Source organism: Podarcis pityusensis (assembly GCF_964106645.2).
Source record: "Podarcis pityusensis genome assembly, chromosome: 2".
Classification (NCBI taxonomy): Eukaryota; Metazoa; Chordata; class Lepidosauria; order Squamata; family Lacertidae; genus Podarcis; species Podarcis pityusensis.
Window position 1 is genome coordinate 103280525 of NC_138029.1, and position 19953 is coordinate 103300477.

General features: G+C 39.3%; 2 protein-coding genes across 31 annotated transcripts in view; one reads left to right on the plus strand and one right to left on the minus strand.

The window, feature by feature from the left end:
• The first annotated feature begins 104 nt into the window (after positions 1-104).
• The window catches only part of LOC308471644 (uncharacterized protein), an 88264-nt gene continuing 68415 nt past the window's right edge, over positions 105-19953 (plus strand). For 9 of the 25 annotated variants that reach the window (XR_013983009.1, XR_013983011.1, XR_013983012.1 and 6 more), the window contains exons 1-2: positions 109-248; positions 4759-4856. Coding sequence is in view for 6 of the 25 variants with exons in the window: in XM_080995918.1 (XP_080852044.1) it covers positions 183-235; positions 4759-4856 (151 nt within the window). In the remaining 19 variants the exon portion in view is untranslated. Of the gene's footprint in view, positions 309-4758; positions 4880-5248; positions 9353-10431; positions 13279-19953 lie in introns of those variants that run through there. The other 16 variants (XR_013983018.1, XM_080995918.1, XM_080995917.1 and 13 more) reach the window with 6 other exon arrangements.
• Positions 13042-19953, minus strand: part of PTPRG (protein tyrosine phosphatase receptor type G) — a 542845-nt gene continuing 535933 nt past the window's right edge. For all 6 annotated transcript variants that reach the window (XM_080995611.1, XM_080995608.1, XM_080995607.1 and 3 more), the window contains exon 29: positions 13042-19674. In XM_080995611.1, the coding sequence (XP_080851737.1) occupies positions 19528-19674 (147 nt within the window). In that variant the 3' untranslated portion in view covers positions 13042-19527. The remainder of the gene's footprint in view (positions 19675-19953) is intronic.

Sequence of the window (19953 nt, forward strand, 5' to 3'; positions counted from 1 at the left end):
TCTTCCTGTGAAAGGGGCGCGGCTAGGCAAGTAGTGCACAGAACTGGCCCTTTTCCGCACTCGGCGCGCGGTCGCTGTCGTAAGCGGACGAAGAAAGGGGGCGGAGCAAGTCGTTAGCGGCTCTGGGGAAGAAAACCGTTGGGGAAACCTGGGTGGGAGGACGGGCAGGTTACTCTGAGGTGATGGAGGAGGAGGGGGTTGCTTTCCCCGGCTCTATTTTCTTCTTTCTCCTTCGGTGAGAGAACCCAGTACGTCAGGTTTCTTGCTTAGGAGGCAAAAAAAAAAAAAAAAAAAAAGGTGTCGAAAAGGTGTGTTTACCGTATGTAATGGTAGTTTATAGCTCAGTATTTTCTTTTATAAGTTTCATATCAATTCCACTCGTCCCCCAACCAGGAACTGCCATTTACACTTCTCAATCTCTAGTCTTGCATCTCTCTTTTCTTGCCCAACAGAATCAGCAGCTTATTGGGGCTTACGTCTGAGTAGACATATTTATGTTTGTGTTTACAAACTGCCAACCTCATAAGTAAGCAACAAGTGCAACCTTATGCAGGTCTAGTCAGGAGCAAGTCCCACTGTGTTCAGTGTGATTTACTCCCTCATAAGTGATGAGGGAAGGCATTTCTCCCCCTGCTGTTCACAATTTATAGCATGTTGAATACTTTATAAACATGCCAACTCAAACTACCCTATAGGAAGGATCCTGCTGAATTGTTACGTCTTGGGGGTCAAGTGAAATCTCTGGTCAGCAAGTGGCAGGGATTGATGGACCAAAGTTTGCACCGCTCACTTTTACAACTTTGCCACTTGTGCCAGCCAGGGTAGAGGGAAAACTGTGGTGCTGTGCTGGTGCAGTGAAGAGATTGACTACTGCTGACAGGGGAGGTGATGGTATCTTCCACCTGCCCAATGTTTGGGCTGGCAGATTGGGCTACAGCTTGCCCACAGAGCTTTGCCTCCGATGACAGAGTCGAACGGAGCTGTGCAGAAGGACACCTCTAGCATTGCAAATCAGGTGTTTGGGCTACTGTTTTACTGGTTTGACTTGTAAGCTGCTCTACCAATCCCTAGCCGCAGTTAGATCTGGTGCTTCAATAATATCATTATCAGAGATGTGATTGCTCCTAAAAGGGAATAAGAAATGACTTCTCATGTCTTTTCCTCCTTTAGAAGTATGACATTCTTGCCTCCAGGCCAAAAACGGTGGAATATTCCTGACTGTGCTTTCATGCAGTAATGGCAAATAAGCTTTAAATAACTCATTAAAGCACAGTTTAAGTTACTGCCATAACAAAAGACACATTGATCAAGTAGAAATGAAAGGAATGCCACTCAGCACTTTGGCATACCGTCTGCTGATATTTAGCTGGCTACCTTACAAAGTAATATTGTTAGGATTAATGGGGGGGGGGGGTCTGAAGATGACTTATACACTGTTTTATCCATGGTGGATGGCCCCTTTGAAGCATCACTGTGGGAAATAGGCTCAAATTCTGCAGTTAGAACTGTCACTATAGGTGGGTGCTCTATTTGAGAGACCACGACCTTTTTTGTTTGTGGCTTAACAAGTTAGTTACATGTTCTACAATGAAAGTTTACATGTATTCTGTTCATTCATGAATGGAGGAACTTCATTAGTAGGGATGGAGAACCAAGGCGGTATGTGGCTCTCCAGACCTTTATATCTTCTTGAACTCTCCTCCAGGCCACATCCCACACTAGATTTGAACATTCCTTGGGTGTTTTTGCTGCACTGCAGTGTGTCCTTGAACTTTGATTCTTGCTTGCCTGAACGGAGGATTGAGGTGGGTGGGTGGGTGTGGGTGTAGAAACTAGCATACTGTGCAGGTGTGGGCTGTTGCTGGGTCATCACCAAAGGAACACAGACTAGAGGCAAGAGCTTATGAATTTTGGTTGATAATGTTTGTGGCCTGATACATATTTTAGATCTTTACTGTAAAGCAGGGGTGAATAACTGATGGACATATATACAACCTCAGAGGCAGGAAAGGTGGGCATGGTATGCCCCAAATTACCTGGTAGGCCTATCTCTGATACCTGGTGGGTTTAATTAGGTCTGCAGGCAGGAGGATCCTTGTCCCTGTCCTACAGGGCATGTGGTAGCAATTTTTTAAAAAACAAATAATTAGATTTTAAAAATATAGAGCATTGGCCTCTATTTAAAAATAGAGAACAATTGAAGAGCATTGACCTCCAAAATATTATAAACTGGAAATTGCCTCATTGACATAAGTGTTTATCTACAGCTTTAATGTCTTATGAAAAGACATTTGTTAATTTTAACACTAGGTGGCAGTTAAACACAACTAACAAAGTCAGAAATTGCTTAAAAATAATCACAGCACAATTTTTAAAAAACATTCTCATCCAACTTGCTATTAATTATATTCCCCAAAAGATGTAATGGACTGATATTATCAGATATATACAAATAATTACAGGAAAGTAAAATGAAATCCTTAAGCATACAGTGTGCGATATATTATTTTGGATAGTAATATGGCACCTACTCCTTTTTATGTTGATAATATTTTAGCTTGTCATTTTTACTAGCATGTAGCACAGAGCATTTTATTGTTATGTGCTTTCATTTATCAATGCCAATTGGTGCCATATGCCACTTTAAAAAAACAAAAGGGCTTCTAATAGGTTTGTTTTGTAGTGAGTTCTGAGTTGGTCTCCAAGAAATTGAAACAAAAGACATCGCATTTTCAAGGAGTATCAGTTAAACCACTTATGTATAGAACTGAAAATATTATATATGCCCTTGGCAACTTCATGTTTCAGCCACTTGTATGTAATCTAATGAATGGTCTCAGAGTACATGGTTTTTGTATGACTGTTGAACCTAAGCACAGAAAATCATTGGAAGTTGCTTTGAGTTTCCTAAGGAAGGTATGTGTGTCTATTTGCATGCCTTCCTAGCCATTATTTCTTCCTTCCCAGCAACTATTTAACTGTTTCTGCTTCTCTTTATTATATAAGCAGCACTAAGTATAATCAATAAATAAGTACAATAAATATTGAAACGGGTTGACCCCTGAAGGCATACTCTTCCATTGTCTCCCTAGACAGATGGACGTCAACTACAACATCAACCTAGTTCAGATGTCAAAATAAACACAAGTGTATTACTGCCTCCAACTGTGGAGGCAGAGCACAACCGTCATGGCTAGTAGCCATGGATTGCCCTATTCTCCATGAATTTCCCTGCCCTCTTTTAAAGGCATCCAAGTTGGTGGCCATCACTGACTTCTGTAGGAGTGAGTTACATAGCTTTATTTTATCTGCTCTGAATCTTCCAACATTCAGCTTCATTGGATGTCCACAGGTTCTAATGTTGAGAAACCTTCTTCATAGGGGAGTTGTTCCATCCCCTTGATCATTTTGATTGACCCATTTTAAAGCTTTTCTAACTCTACAATTTCATTTTCAAGGTTTCTTTTAGGCATCAAATTTAGTGTCATCACAATGTTTTAGCAATCATATGCATGGGTAAACGAGAATGTTTTTAAATTCCTCCTTATAGTCAATAATGAGACAGGCAGACAGACAGGCACACTTCACTGTATATATTGGGAAAGAAGTAAATATCCCAGCAGCTTGAAACCTAGGGTTGATAGTGGTTGAGGTACTAACCACAGGGTTCTGGATGGAATGCGACAATTGCAAACTTATTCAGCAATGTTCCATTAGCAAAGGGAGTAAGTAAGAAATTTTTACTCTGGTTGCCACATTGGAAATCCCATCAGAAGCAGGACCGTGATTCTTCTTGGTTCAACACATAACAATGCAGGAATCTCAGACCACAATTCAAAATCTGAATTCCAAGCCAGAGTTCATTTTTATTATATTAAAACTACAAGTAGTATGGACACCTGTGACCAAATGATCTCCACATCTATAGGATGTGGAGTGATGCAGATACGAAATGTGATTGTGCATAGGCTGCTCAGGTAGCTTGCACTATAGGTGCAGGGTCTGTGAGATTTGTTATTCCAGTAATTCACAACACATTATTATTTTTGGGTAACTGTTATATGTATGCTACTGGCACAATATATATTTATGTTTTAAAGTAAGTTGAATCAGTCAGACCACACTTATTTTTTGTGTATGTTGTGGTACTTTACTTTGTGGGGTGTAGTTGACCTTACAGAGTTATTTTCTGTAAATGGGCACTCCTGAGCATGAGAGTCCTGGCCCGCCTTTTGAGACAACATCACTTTTTTGGGCTTGGGGGTTCATTCTGTTTCTGCCTCTGAAGGCAACCACAGCAATTCTTCTAAGGGCTCTTCCTGGACCATTGGCTTGGGATGCTGCTGGTTTGGAGGATTCCCACTCCTCTTCTGAGGATTGATCCCCAGTGATATTAGCAACAGTGAACAATTTCCCACAAAGCATATCTTGCCCACCATTGCCAATCACCATATAAACTGTGGCCAAAGCAAAAGGAGGACATGCATTTAATTGAATATGGTGAAATAGGGCTACAGGATTTTTATGGTGTGCATCTCCACAAATGAAGGTTGGCCTATAATATTTTTACCAACAATTTAACAATAAACAAGCACACAAGTAAACCATGCTGAGGTGCACCCATAATTGTGAGGCCTGAGGAGATTATAATGATGCATCCCCAGTTGCTGCCATTGGCTACAGACTACCTGTGACATCAGAAAAGTACATGGCAGCTGAGTGGATATAAAGGTGGGCCTTTGTATCTTTCTTCAACAGAACGCAGCAGGAAACAACTGACATTCAGCATTGCCCAGTCTTCCTGCACTTGGGAGGAAACAAATTGACAATTGGACAGACGCGATCATCTGGCTATGGTATGCTATGGAGTGATAATAAGGCAAGTTCACTTGCTGAGCAGGATTGTGGCTTGAAGGTGCGACGGCACAACAATTTTCCCCTTGGTGCCATTGGCCCTGCCCTCACTTAAATATAGTGCACCCACCTCACAGAACACCAATTCCACAAATTCCTACAAACTACCCCAGATTATCCTGTGGGGGACTTGTGTGAGGGCAAATTTAATAATTTGAAGTCTCAGGCAGGATTTGAGCAAATAAACAGGAATGATTTTATTAAACAAAGGAAGTTTATGACACAAAGTAGTTAAAACATAAGATACTTCAGAGTATGTTATGTTATTTCATTTCAGTTCTTTCTCAGTTGTTGCACAGCTGTTGCTGCTTAATACCTTGGTTCTTCCTGTCAGTTACACACCCCTTAGACAACCCTACTCCTGAGGTACTCCAAGTAACAGACCCAAGGGATCACCACATCCCTCTTTACTGGTTTGGGAGTCTTCTCTTTTTGTAGAAGAATCTCTCCCCTCCTGACTGGAATGAGTCCTAAGTAGACTGTATTCTCACAGTTTCTACTTCTGGTTACAGGTAGATAGCCGTGTTCGTCTGCCGTAGTCGAAACAAAATAAATAAAATAACATGAAAACTCATACCAATAACTAACTTAGTTGGTCTCTAAGGTGCTACTGGAAGGAATTATTTTATTTTATTTTATTTTATTTTATTTTGTTTTGTTTTGTTTTACTTCTTCTGGCTCAGCCTCAGCCTCCCAGTTAATTCCTGGCCTAATTACTCTTCCAGGACACCACACACTGTCCTTCATACTAAACTCACGAGTCTCCTTTCTCTAGCTTTTGATATATTCCTCAGAGTGGATGTTTCTATCCAGAACCAACTCTCCTCTCACTCCCTATCTTCCAACCTATTCTCCCAGCCTCTATCCCAGGCATAGGCAAACTCCGGCCCTCCTGATGTTTGGAACTACAATTCCCATCATCCCTGACCACTGGTCCTGTTAGCTAGGGATGATAGGCAGGAGTTTGCCTGTTCCTGCTCTATCCCAACCTACAAACTGACTCTCAAAATCATTTCCTTTTCAAATCCCTCTCCTGGAACCCCGGCCAATCAGAGGCTGCCATTCAATAACCGTTTTCTGGCAGGGAAAAAGAAGAAAACACTTGGGGACCCAACCTGCCCAGCAAAACAAACTTTTCCATCACAGAAGGCAGCTGAAATCCATGGCAGGTGGTGGTGGTGGTGGAAGGTGGTGGGTGGAGTTCACATTTGGAAGCTGGTAGATGTCATAAAGCAGAAGGAGGCTGATATTTGTGGATGCAAATTGGTTGAAATTCACCTTCGGAAGCCAGTCAACAGAAGTCGGAAATCTGAGCTGCAGCCGGGACAAGAATGTGAATGAAGGTACAGTGAAAGATAAATGAATGATGTTCTTCATGGAGGTTGGCTGGCATATGCTTGTGTTGTGAGTGGAAGAGTTTGAATGTGGTGAAAGCAAAGAGTGTACATGTGTGAATATGATGTGTGAAAGGAAACTGTTGGATATTCATGAACAGATGAAACCCTGGGAAGTTGGTGGGCTGAAGTTAGTGGATGAAGTTGCCAGGCAGAAGCTGGTGGAAGTGCTGGGTAATGTGATCAGATGGTACCCATCCTCTTTATGGCCTATTTTTTGCTTCCATGGATGTCCAAGCCAGAACACCACCCCAACTCCGGTGAAAGCAATGAAGAGAACTGCAGAACTTGTGCAAGCCAGTTTATATTTCTAAATCAACCCCTCCCCCGAATACAGCTATGTGTATTGTCTGTTCTGTCTTTTCCTTCACAGATAATGGAAGGTCAAATACCAAAGTTTATGGTGTGACCCCACCCCTGCCCCTGTATGAAGGGTGGGCTGTATATTTTTAAATGAAAAATCACTGCTGAGGTGCCCCCACAATTTTCAGGCCTAGGGGGCTTGTGCTGATGCCTCCCCAGCAGTTGCCATTAGTTACAGATTGTCTCTGATGTCCAAATGGACATGGTGGCTGAGTGGAAGAGGCAGCTGTAAGTAGGACGGGGAAGGAAGGAAGAGCCCCAGAAGAAGGTTGAGGGAACCTGGGGCAGGGCCAGCTGACAACAGAAGGGAAATCAGGGTTGGCTCCTTTTTGTCTACTTGAGTTGTCATCTTACTGCTCTCTGGTTGCTGTGCCTGTCACACCCACTTAGCTGTAAAAAAAACCCCCACCTTATTTTGTCACGGAGAGTCCCATCTCCACATCCCAAATAAACCTTTAGGATACCTAGAATAGCATCAGATTTTTACTTTATTGGCAAAAGTTCCAAGAAACAAATGTCAAAGAACCTTTTTGAAGAGCAATTATTCCAACCAGCAACCAATATTAGGATTTCAACCAATGAAATTCTTGTACTGCCTTTAAAATTAGTTTTAAAATCCTGAACCTAGGCAGAGAAAGACTTCTAATGCCTGTATTGAGGGAGTCAGTCCAAAGAGTTTAGTCTTTTGTAAAAGGCATCATACTGCTTAAATAATGGCATGTAAGGAGAGGTCTTAACCTCTGAATACCTATTTTGTAATGATCATATAAAAGTACTATTTAAAAACTATTGGAAACAGGCAATGCAAAATGTTAACACTGCATTAAGACACAATTTGTGCCTGGATGTTTCGTTAACATTAACATGCATGCATTTTGGAGCAAGAAGCCAAGCAAGGATTCTTTATTACATAAAAAGTTGATACATCACACTGACAAGGAATACCACAGTGTAAATGTTAAAAAATCAGTATAGATCTCTCCCTCTGTAGGCAGGCTGTATCTGGAATAATAGTACAGTGGTACCTCAGTTTACGGACTTAATCTGTTCCTGAACCAAAACCAAAACCGTTCTTAATCCGAGGCGAGGCGTGCTTTTCCTAATGAGGCCTCCCGCCGCCGGTGCCCTTCCACTGTTCGGCTTCCATTCGTATACCGAGGTAAAGTTCTCAAACCAAGAAACTATTTCCGTTTTTGCGGAGTTTGTAAACCAAATCGTTCTTAAACCGGACTGTTCTTAAACCGAGGTACCACTGTACTGAAGACAACTAATTTCAAAAGGTTAATGATGCCTTTGTGTAAGGCTTGTAGGACTCACAGAGCAGAAAATAGTCTTAACCATGCTTTGCACTCGAGAAATGCAAAGGTGAGCAGTTGGTACAGTGTGCTTCACATTAACAGTGTGCTTCACATTAACAGTGTGCTTCACATTCACTGTTAAATATGGCCTTTTCTGTCAGTTCCCTTGTTTTGCAGCATTTTTAATCAAGGAATGTGTTTATAAGAGGACAGTGCATTTGATCTTTGTTTAGAGTTCTTTATTTATATGGAGTTATAGTGTATGGAGTATTGAGTGGAATTTCCTTTTAGGCATAATATAGGAATGTGCTCAAAACAGCTCCTCCCTGTTGAGGTAGGATCACTTAACATCAGGTAGTGTTTTTATTACATTGTGTAACTTTCTACCCCCTCCAGCAGTTGGCAGTAATGAGGGATGGAAAGAGTACTCCTAAATATTGAAGTGTCCCCCACAATGCTGTGGACCCATATCTGCCTACCTTACTTCTTGTGCTCTCCTACGTATTATATATTTTTAAATTTGGCTTTGAATGGGGCGCCCTATGTCCATTCAAGATGCAGACCAAGCTATAACATTAGTAGGCCCAAAGTCCACAATGCTTTGTGCAGAGCCAACTTGAGCTGCAATCCTATGCATGCTTACTCGGGAATAAGCTCTGCTGAACATAGTGGGTCTTTTGAGTAATCGTATTTCGCTCAGGCTGGATTTGAGGCTGAAGCATATAGTATCTGTGAAAGCCTATAGTTAATATTACAGGAAATAAAGTAGAACTGACTGTCATTCCCAGATAATTAATTGAGTTTACAATCAAGATCAGCTTTGGAGTGCAGAACTTGCCCAGAGAGTCTAATCTCTCTTTTATTTAATATAAAATGGTTTTCTGTGTTCTTGTAGAATAGTTCAATGAAACTCAGATTGAAGTAGATAACAAGAAATAGCAAACCTAAAACTTCTACTGTTCCTAAAGGGCTTTGTATCTCCAATTAACAAGTCAAGACCAGAGTCATCTCTCATTTTCAGAGTGAACAGATGGCACAACTGTTGGGAGATCAGACAGAAGAATCTAATAAAGTCAAACAAAAATCTGCTCTCAACACCTGTGTGTCTCATAAAACGGTGAAAAATTCAAAGTCCTGAAAATAGTTGTTAATTTTTTAGATTTTAATCCCAGAAAATATATCATCTTCATCCATCCATGTTCTTTTAATGAAAAACAAAAAAAAAATCAGTTTGATTTCAAAAGAATAGCACACTGCTAGGGAGAGTAATTGAACAAATGACAACTGGATTTTGATGCTTTCGTTTGTATTTTTATTATTAAAAAATCATTAGTTTTCCAACATACCCCCAATAATAGCCAAAATATAACAGTAATTAATTCCCAAATTTGATAATTGTATAATTGTATAATTTTAGTTAAAATGACTCCCCACATGATGGTTTGAGTGCATTTCTAATCTTACATTACTGCGTTCCATAAGCTTAATTAATTTCAGTTACATTTCAGTTATAATAATAATCCCTTAGTCAACAGCTACATAATTAATGATTTCCATTCCTGATGTTACAATATATAAATTTATAAAGCTTCAAATGAGGAACTCAAACTATTATCTTTATTTTGTCCTGCATGTGAAAACTGTTATATCCCCAGAGATTCCTTCTGTCCATATATGGTGTTGTCTCTTTCACTTCCCAGCTGTTGTTTCCTCCCATCGTGACTTGGGGTCGAACTTAATCTCAAAGTTTCTCAGAGGTTTTATATCTCTGTCCCTTGTTTTGATGTCTCAGAACAGGTGACAGTCTGCTAGAAACCATTCTGTCTCACTAGTAAAACATGTCACAGATCTTCGCCATTTCCCCCTCAGCCTAGGAAAAGGTGGGCAGTTTTTGAACATGCTGAAGATTTAATACTCCTTTCCAACTCCCAGAATCTCTGCAGCGGTCTTATCACAGCCCCCAAATTCTTTTCTTTCCAGCAAGAGATTTATGGCCCAATTAAACTTAAATTACATTCCGTCAGTAGCAACCACAAATCTCAGTCTCTTTTTTCTGTTGTTTTTAAACAGAAGTGAGGGGAATTACTCTGTCTTTCCTAAACAGTCATACTTGAGCTTCCCCCCTCCTTTCTTCATTTCAGATCCCACAGTTTCCATTTTTGCTTGTTAATATCAATATTGCTCCAACGTCCCTTCCTCACTTGTAAATATAATTTTATCTTATATTCCGGAGATGGCTGCCGAATCATAAATATATAAAAGAAGCTTAGAATAAACAAACCATGGGCTTCCCTCTTCCCAACCGACCCTTACGCTGAAGAAAATCTTATTTCAATTCAAACCTTTGATCCATGTAGCTGGTATATTCAACAGTATGTTGTAAGCCTTTTCCATCATGCACCGGTACTTTAAAGCCAATTAAAGATCCAATTAAACTGAGAACCTCTGCTTCTTAATGGCAGTGTTGGAGGATTTTCGCCAGGTGGAGTGCTTTTGCCTCCCACATTCCATGCTGGAGTGAGAACCAGGTACCGAGATGAACTGCAAGTAAAGCCCTTTTGCAAGGACGATTTATCCTCAATCATCCCTGTTTTTAGTTCTCTGATGATCCCCCATTGTCGTGGGAGCTGCTTCCATTAAGGCAGGTGGGACTGGAAGCCTTGATGCTTCCCTTTTTAATTCACAGAAGCATCAAGGGCCATTGATTGGCAGCGAAGACAAAACATAAACCAGGGGTGATCAATAAAGACTGAGTTAATCTGAGCACAGGAAACATTGTCAGGAGCTGGCTGCCTAACACAACAGCATTGATTTTTTTTTTAAACTAAGTCAATAGTTTCCTGAAGAAGCAGCTTATGACATTTAAACCCACTGCATACAAATGGCATGGTTATTTATAATTAAATATGACTATTAGAAGAGTCTGGAATCTTAAAGTCATTAGCTGTTGTTACCTACAATGTTGGGATTTCCTGATGCAGTTAGTTAGTTAACTGAGCCTTATCGCCACAAGTGGGAAGTGTTGGGAACAGTTAATTATACTGTAGCTTTTCTAATTACACGTGAAGCAGCAGTAACAGGGCAGCAGCCCCACTGACTTTAATATTAAAAAGTTTTAGGTATTTATTTTCTACACAGTCCTTTCAAAGATACCATGTATTTCACAGTTGTCTGGATTTATAACTAGCTACCTCAGTTCAGAAAGTGAGACCTGCAAGTTCAGTGTCCCATGATTGCTGATGCAGATGGTGCCCCTGAACATGTATGCCTGCTGCAGAACTCCCATGGGAAGTGCATGAGCATATTTTTTCTCATAGCAAGCTACTGTTAAATGAAGTACTTTAAGCTTCTATCTTATTACTGGATAGCAATAAAAGAGGATCAGACAGAGTCATGGAGGATAAGGCACTCAGTAGCTACTAGCTATGATTGCAGTGTTGTACCTCCAATCCCAAAGGCAGTATGCTTCTGAAGACCGGTTGCCAGAAATCACAAGTAGGGAGAGTGCTGTTGCACTCAGGTCCTGCTTGTGGGCTTCCCATAGGCATTTTGCTGGCCATTGTGAAAACAGGATGCTGGACCAGATGGGCTTTTCATCTGATCAAGCAGGACTCATTATTGCCAGCATGATGTCCAGTGAATTGTGGGAACATACTTTGAGACTAAACTATGAGATGTGTGAATTCTTGCATAAAATAAGCAGCTTATTTTTATTTGCCCCATACATTGGGGAATATATATTATTGCTTTTCAAAGAGCTGGTTGTTGCTCACTTCTGTGCATCCACATTCATTGCTGACAGTTGGTTCCCTGACTTGTTAAGCATGACAGCCGTTGCCTATTTTCTTACTGTGAATTATGCTGGTTGCTGGATACAAGCTAGGTTTGACTTAAGAGTGGGGATTAGCATTGGAGTTGCTGATGTCATAAATGTATTGAAAGCAAACAGACTGGTGATGGCATGGAATATTATTTATATTTCCTGCAAAACACTGGGTAAGTTGAGTATCCTGGAACATCTTGACTTGATGGGCCACCCAAGGATATTCATATGTGAACAAAAAGATGAACCTGGATTTTCTCCCTCCAGACCCAATATTTTATCAATAACTCAATATCCTTTAAATCAAGAGGTAGACCACACTTTCAGAGTTGAGGGCCACATACTCATGCTGGTGACCAAAGCAAAAATGGGTGGGTGACCCCTTCTCTTTTTTTGCCCTTCCTGTTCTTTATCTACCCATCTTCCTTTCATTTTTTTCTCTCACACATCTGTATACACAAGCATTAAATCATCCACACACAGTCTCCCCTTCATTCATTCATTCTATTCTGTTCATTCTCTCTCTCCAGGCTTGGTGGGGAGGGGGCTGAAAGGAAGTGAAGGGCTGTGGATTGCCCATCAGTGTTCCAAACACTTCTGTATGCCCAGGTAATATACTTGCACCCGATAGACATAAAAAAAGGCTTTGCGAGAAAGCGGCTTTGTCTAGGTATGCCAGTCGATGTTTTGAACCAAGTTAAGCTCTCAAATGTCCAAAGGATGTACCCCTATTCCTCATTCCATGGTGCAGCAGTTTAACTGCAACAGGGACTGCGGAGCTGAGCTTTTTTAGTATCTTTCTCTTCAAATGTAAAGGCTCAAATAAGCCTCATTAAATAAATTGTTCTGTTCAACTCATACCCTAAAATAGGAGATGAGATACATATCCTAGTCTGCTTCACAAAGAAGGAAGGATGCTGTATCCTCATCTTTCCAGCCTGTGAATTATGGATGGAGGTCACATCGGGGTGCCTTTTATCAGTATTCAATGTGATCTTGTTTATTTTAAAAGGTATACCCCACCACTCTATCCAACAACAGGCTCTTGTGACTGATGTATAGAGTTTGTGACCATACTGTGGTCTATCTCCATGCAGGTTTCTCTCTCAGGCTGCATTTGGACAAAAGCCTGTTTCAATTTACATGTAGGGTTGGATTGAGCATTAGAGTAGGTGCACTGAAACAGAAGGGGCATAGGTTAGCCATGGTGTACATTAATATAGTGAAAATAACAACCAACTATTGTAAATACATCAAAAACCATACTTTATTTTATGTATAGCAATACAATTTACATATTAAATAACACTATAATAGAATGATTTGATATACTTTTAAAACATAACAAAAAGGAAATTCTTCAAGTTACAAAAAGGAAGAACAGAAAACAAAAAAATTAATAACTCCCCCCAAACCAAACACCACATTTCCCCAATGGGTCAATGAGACAAACTTATCCAGTGACTGGTTAAGTCTAATTCCTATTGCACACACTGACAATGGAATTTAAAGAAAATCCAGCATCAACAATCACTGTCCCAAAGAAATAACATGTGTTGAATTCTTTTTGGAATGTGATGGCATTTCACTACTTCAATACACATAAAGTATGTATTCACATATCCACCACAAAAGGAAAAAAAACCATGAAGAAGTTGAAACTAGAAAAAAATTAGCTTTATATGAAAATATAAAATTCTATGATTATATACCATAGATACAAAGTTCCCAGAAGATGCTTATTCAAGCAACAAAATATTTACAGTTTTAATGATTTCTGCTATTTAAAAATGAAGGAAATGAAAATAATGGATAGAGATGAATACTTAGTTCTTTAGAAACAATGGCTGCTTGCTAGTTTCAAAGGTTCTAACAAAAGAAAGAAAGGTCACTACCCCAAATGTTGGAGAGTTGTGACATTTTATAAAATTGACTATCTCCTCTTCTGGAGACATGTTTATTCTTAAAACTCAAGACATTTTTCTTGAAATTAATTATCCTCTGTAGAAAAGGCTTCCCTTTGCAAATATCTAACAAAAATACTAAAAACAGTTGAACAGCTAAGACAATGTCGAGGCCAAGTCTTTTCATTTGTTTCTCTGTGTACTCTCCCTGTTTGTTTTGCATGCCTTCCCCATACAATAAGCAAAGCTAATGTAGTATGCATTACTTATAATGACAATCAAGAGAGAAAGCTCAAGAATTGACATGTAAGGATGGAGAATTACATCTCAAAAAGAAAAGAAATGCAGTGGATAAGCAATGAGGCATTTCCCCTTCATATAAAATTCACTGGCACTATTTGAACATAACCATGTATCACAGGAGTGGGTGGCAGAAGAGAATGAATTTGAGAGAATGACTGCTAAGTCATTAACAGTGCAATCCTATACACACATTACCTGGAACTAAGCCCCATTGAACACAATGGGATTGACTTCCAACCAAATATGCATACAATTGCCCTGCAACGCAACTATACTTTCCTTATTTCTTCTTCTTCTTCAATTTTTCCATTATTTTTGCTAATATTTAGTATTATGTTTCTTTGGTAAAATTGATATCTCTACTTTAAAATACAATAGCAGTTTACAAGAAATCATACTTATAACAAGGTCATTGTGCTATGTCATTAAAAAGGGATAGCATTTTGGTAGCGTTCCAATGAATCTTTCAATTAAAACCTTGCTCATCTGATTGCAACTCCACTAGCTCTACAATGGACCCTAAAAGTCTGTATTTCTTACACAGAGGTGTGCACATGTGCCTACATGCACCTACATCTTTTGCCTCACGATAGTTTGCACTCAGAGTTTGATCAGACACACTGAAATGCTAAAGGATAATTTGTTTCAAAATAAAAGTTTTGGTTTACCTCCTGCACTATTCGTGTGTGATGAACTTAATCTATGCAAAGTGACTTTTCATATCAACTATCATACTCAAGAAGTACAAAGCAAAGCATGTATTTGCAGTACTAAGGCTGTAGACTGGGAATGCCAACGGCGCTACCCTTCCTTTAGATGAGGGTTCAATACATAAATACGCATTGATTTTCGTGGCCCAAACATACGAGGCAATTTGTTTCAGAGTATCCATATTACAATCCCATGTTCTCTTTGTTTCCAGACCACATTAGCAAAGACAGGTTATACAAGCATCAGTCTTTTACAAGTGCATTTCTTTCAAAATGCTAATATTGAAAATGACTAATGTTTATAAATTAATCAAAATTCAGGTATCATCAGAAGGATATCCTCCCCTCAACAGTGAAGTATAGTCAATGTGAGTCTAACAGAAAAGACCAATGACAGTATTTCATTAGACTGCTGAGCCCACTGATCTGTTAATATAAATTCAGAGCTTACACTGATAAGCAATACTACAAATATTCCTTGGATAAACAGATGCAAGACCCATTGCCTTGAGCAGGGTAGAAAGGCAGAACATAAATAGGACACAAATGACTAACTTGTTCCAAATAATTCACTGGGATGTTAGTCCTGATTAAGGGCCAAACTACTGAATTAATTGCAGTAATACAAATAATGTGCACATTTTTGTTGCAGCCAACGAGAAGAGTAAATAACGTCTAAACCTGGGAGGGGTTGATGGGAATGGAGTGTTTAACTCTCTCCTTCCCATGGTTCTGACAAAAATTAACTTCTCATAAACTGCTGTGCCAACTGCTGCTCATATGACTTTGGCAGGGAGAGAAAAAGTTGAACTCCTCCTTCCCACCCCATAAGGTCTGACGGCTGCTTAGGTTTCTCCTTGGTTGTTGGTATTTGCATAATAAAAACAATATGTTGATTGCATTCATGCAATCAATGTCACATCTAGTGTGGCCCAAGCGCCCTCTGAGTTGGGGCTCATGTCAATAGGATTGTTTCAGAACAAAATGAGAGCTGCAAACTCAAAATTGCAGCTTTTCATGTCACAGCAAATTTACACTTTGTAACTTGAACTTCACATGAAACATCAAACCCTTCTCCCCAAACATATCTTGTTATCCCCCTCTTTACCTGCTGACTGCAGCATTAAGAATACACCCTGATTCCCATGTGAACTAATTAAAACAAAGCAATTGATCATTAAATCGAGTTATACACCTGTGGACAAAATCCTGTAAATATTAAAGAAGAGCTGGAATTCACATGGAATTGGCTTTGCAAACAATCCAACTTCAGCTATACTGGTCTAATTTTGTCTTAAAATCCACACCGAAAAACACACTTGTACAACTTGGTACACATTTTAAGGAACTGGCTTAAGTGCTGCCAGGCAGTCTTGCCAAAACACATTCATTTCCCTCTGTAGTATCTCCTCCACAAATTCAGACTCAAATGAAAAGCTACCAACAAATCCAACTAAACCTGGGGGGCGGGATACATACACACCACACACCTCTTACTTTTTGAACCAGTCATTTCTTGCCACAAAATTTTGGATGTGAAGTGATCAAAGTTCGTCTCATGCTCAAAAGTTGTAATTTCCTGAAGCAGTGCCCATTGCCAGCAATGGAAGCACTGCAGTCCCTGATGCCAATGCAAGCAGTGTGCCTCTTGGTCAAAGCAGAAGCAGTACAGATGGTGTAACTTGAAATGGGTTTTTAAAGTGAAGTGCAGCTTCTGGATAGTCTTAAACCTACACAATGCAGTGGACAACTTAGGTCCCTCTCTGGTGAGCTTCACTTAATGTAGTTTATTTACCGCGGAACCCGGAGTCCTTTTCCAGCAGCTCTAGAGTGCATGGATGGTTCTGATATGTGCAAGAGGGTGCTGCCTCATCCATCTCCATAACAGAGGAGGCTCCTCAATGCAATTACCACCAGGATCTTGTTGTGGTTTTGGACCCTACTTTCTTTAATGCAACATTAATAATTTCAACTGCAAATTTAAAATGGGCAGCAACGTGTGAGAGGCACTTAATTGTGTGTTTACGAACAATTACAAACAACAGCTTCATGGATGAATTTCGGAGCAGTTGTTGCATCGCTGGATAGTTTCTCCTGCTTTGCTGGACATTTATTTTCACACCCTTTTAGGAGGCCTTTACATTTTAGGAGACAATATTAAAAAGAAATAGGCATTTGTTTAAGCATATGATACTTGAATTAGTTTGCTGTCAGAGTAGGAGACAAATACACCTGCATCAACTTGTGTCAATAAAAACCACTTCAAACTCTTCTACTTAAGGGTTAAGGTCATCCAGATTATTTTAAGTTTAGTGGTAAAGTGTTTTGAATGTGTGGCTGGCACAGACTAGATTTCTCTCTTTTCTATGGCTGAAGAAATCTATGAAACAATAGGACATTCTGTCAACATTATAAGCTGTTTCCTAAATGTTTGTACGTTTTACTTTGAATAAATATTTAATGCCCTAATTTACTTTCCCATACATTTGTAGAGAAAGCGCTGGAAATCATCATTCAAAGAAAGAAGTGGTTCTGCCCTGCAGTATTGAGGCACCAGTATTAGCCTGGCTGTACATTGCAAATACCAAATATTTGCATAGCAACTCTTACATTTGTAGTAGTGACTGTTGCATGCAAATAATTACCTAAAGCTACAATCCTATATGCATACCAAGGAGTAAGTCCCATTAGACTCAGTGGGGCTCAGTTTTGGCTATATATATAGAACTGGTACCTTTTGGTTTCTACCAAATGTAAGAATTTTCAGTGGCTTTTTAAATAGAGGAGCTAGTAAAGGTATGAAGCCCTAGCACACAGTGAATTCTCACCAAGGTAGCAAACCTATCAAATGTGTGGTTCACACTATTGTGGTGGGAAAATCCCCTGCAGACGCAGAACTAGATGTCAAGGAGGAGACTAAGCTAGAACACTTCAACCTGACATCTAATTTTCTATTGGCATGACTTTTTTGCCTGGGGGACTATTCAATTTACCATCTTAATGACAAGTAGACCAGTGTCTCTGTTGGCTTACCCTGGATTCCCTCATACATACACACAGCCACTTCTACCCTTGACATCTAGTGCAGATATAACTGGCAGGAACCTGTTTTTACATGTAGGCACATTCTTCTCACTATTTTGAATTGGAGGCATAGTAAAGTAAATTCAGACAAGAAGGGATCATTTTAAACTGATTCAAGGACAAACCAAGAGCACAAGAGCACAATAAAGTAATTTGGGTAGCTATAATGTAAGTTATACATTTTAGCCATTAAAACCGGTTTGCCAATTATACTGAATTTTATACTAGCAAGGTCCACTCTGTAATCTTCCTCCTGTGGGCATTCGCTGCTTATTTACAATGACCACAGATGGTATGGGCCATGTAACCAAGCACCTCATCAGAATTTAATTCATTTCCCCATTCTTACAGTGTAGATAAAAAGCAGTGCAAGGGGACCATCCATGCTTAAATGAGCTGCACAGAAAAGTGGTTTGGAAAGCAGAGCAGTTTTAAGTTATTCAAAACAGAGGCTTAAATGTAAAGCTAATGAGTGGAAATGGGTTTTCTTAAGTTGGAAATAGATTAAGTGGCTGCCTGAAGTAACAGGGACTGTGTAGTATAATGTATAATATATAGGAATGGATCAATGAACTAAGGAGATGTATGCTAAATAATTAATTTGGTTCAAAAAAAAAAAAAAAGGAGGAAGAGTGTAATCTTATAGGTAGTTTTTTTTATTAGATTGTTTCACCAGTAATATGGATCAGTACGTTTTAGCAGTAAAGTATGAAAATTACACACCTGTAAAAACGGCATCTAACAGCTATGAAATTAAGAAATTCCTTTTGCCATCCTGCAACATATTGTCAAGATAGAAATCCTGTTCCAGAAGAATGACGGAAATATATGTTTAAAATGGTGAATACTAATTGGAAAATTGTGACCTAAATGCTTTTGGAATAAAATGATCTGGTAGTATATTGTTGATTACTAAATTGTCTGTGGTGGTAAAATGATCAAATATTTTCCCATACTGAAACGCCACTGTGAAAATCTGGGGAATCAGTGAAGTTGTAAAACCAAAGACTGAGGTCAAAGCTCAAGATATGAGTCGCTCAGTGTTTCGGGAATGTAATTTAGTATGTGACATGGAAAGCAATTCCTAGGCTTCCATGCAGCCGAGAGGAGCAATTCAAACAATGCAGACCAGCTATTCAACCTCTGGATGCTACTGCACTTCAGTGTAGCTAGTGATCACCACACCACTTTGTCAAACAAGAAGGAAAAAAACAACACTCATCCATGTTACTGGAATACAGAAGACCTATAATGATTACCAAAGTTATATGAAAATTAATAAACATTGGAGTATGTTTAGAGTACAGCACTGTTCTTGTAAAACAAAAAGAACCCTTCTGGTCTAGCATTCAAGACTTTAGAGTCAAGGCTCATAGTAATTAACAAAACTTCATGGCATTTCAACTAAAAAGTAGCATGTTTGTTGTCATGGAATGTCACATCAGGGTTTGCTTGCTTGCTTGTTTTTGTATTACAACTTTATAGGCAGTTAACACTGATCATATAGTGCAAACTAGATAAAATTGCGTTTCACTGTGTGAAATAAACAAGAGGTGCAAATGCTCAGTAGGATACCATTAAGACATAAAATGGCAAAAATAAATATCAAAACTTTTATCAGTGTAAAAAAGTAATTGGGTTATTGTATAACCTAGAGTCTGGCAAAAAAGGCCTCAAAAAAGTTTACTCAGTCTTCAGAAATTCCACAAATTAAGTGCCTTTTCAATATTCCAATTAGACAAGAGACTCCATGCTTTCTGCAGGATCTGATTCGTCGTTGGCCATAACAGCACCATTTTTGTCCAGTGCCATGGGGCCATTTCCGTTTTCCTTAGTGCTGACCAGGCTTAGCATTGCTTTGTAAAGAAATTGGTACTGCTCCTGGAATGGAAAGATCAGAACATTTAAAACAACCTAACATTCAAGGAAGAAAAATGTTCAACTTGCGTTTTCTAGGGGGGATCAGTATTGCTTGCTGTGCCCTAGCCTGACACCTTTAATCTTGTAGCTCTCCCATACTCTGATAACCCACAATATAAACATGGTTACCAACCTTGCATTAGAAAATAATCCCAAAGCCAGGTACAGTACCAATGAAACAAAATTAAGTCATGCGGCCAATTTGTTGAATAATTACAAAGTTAAGAGAACATTTACAAA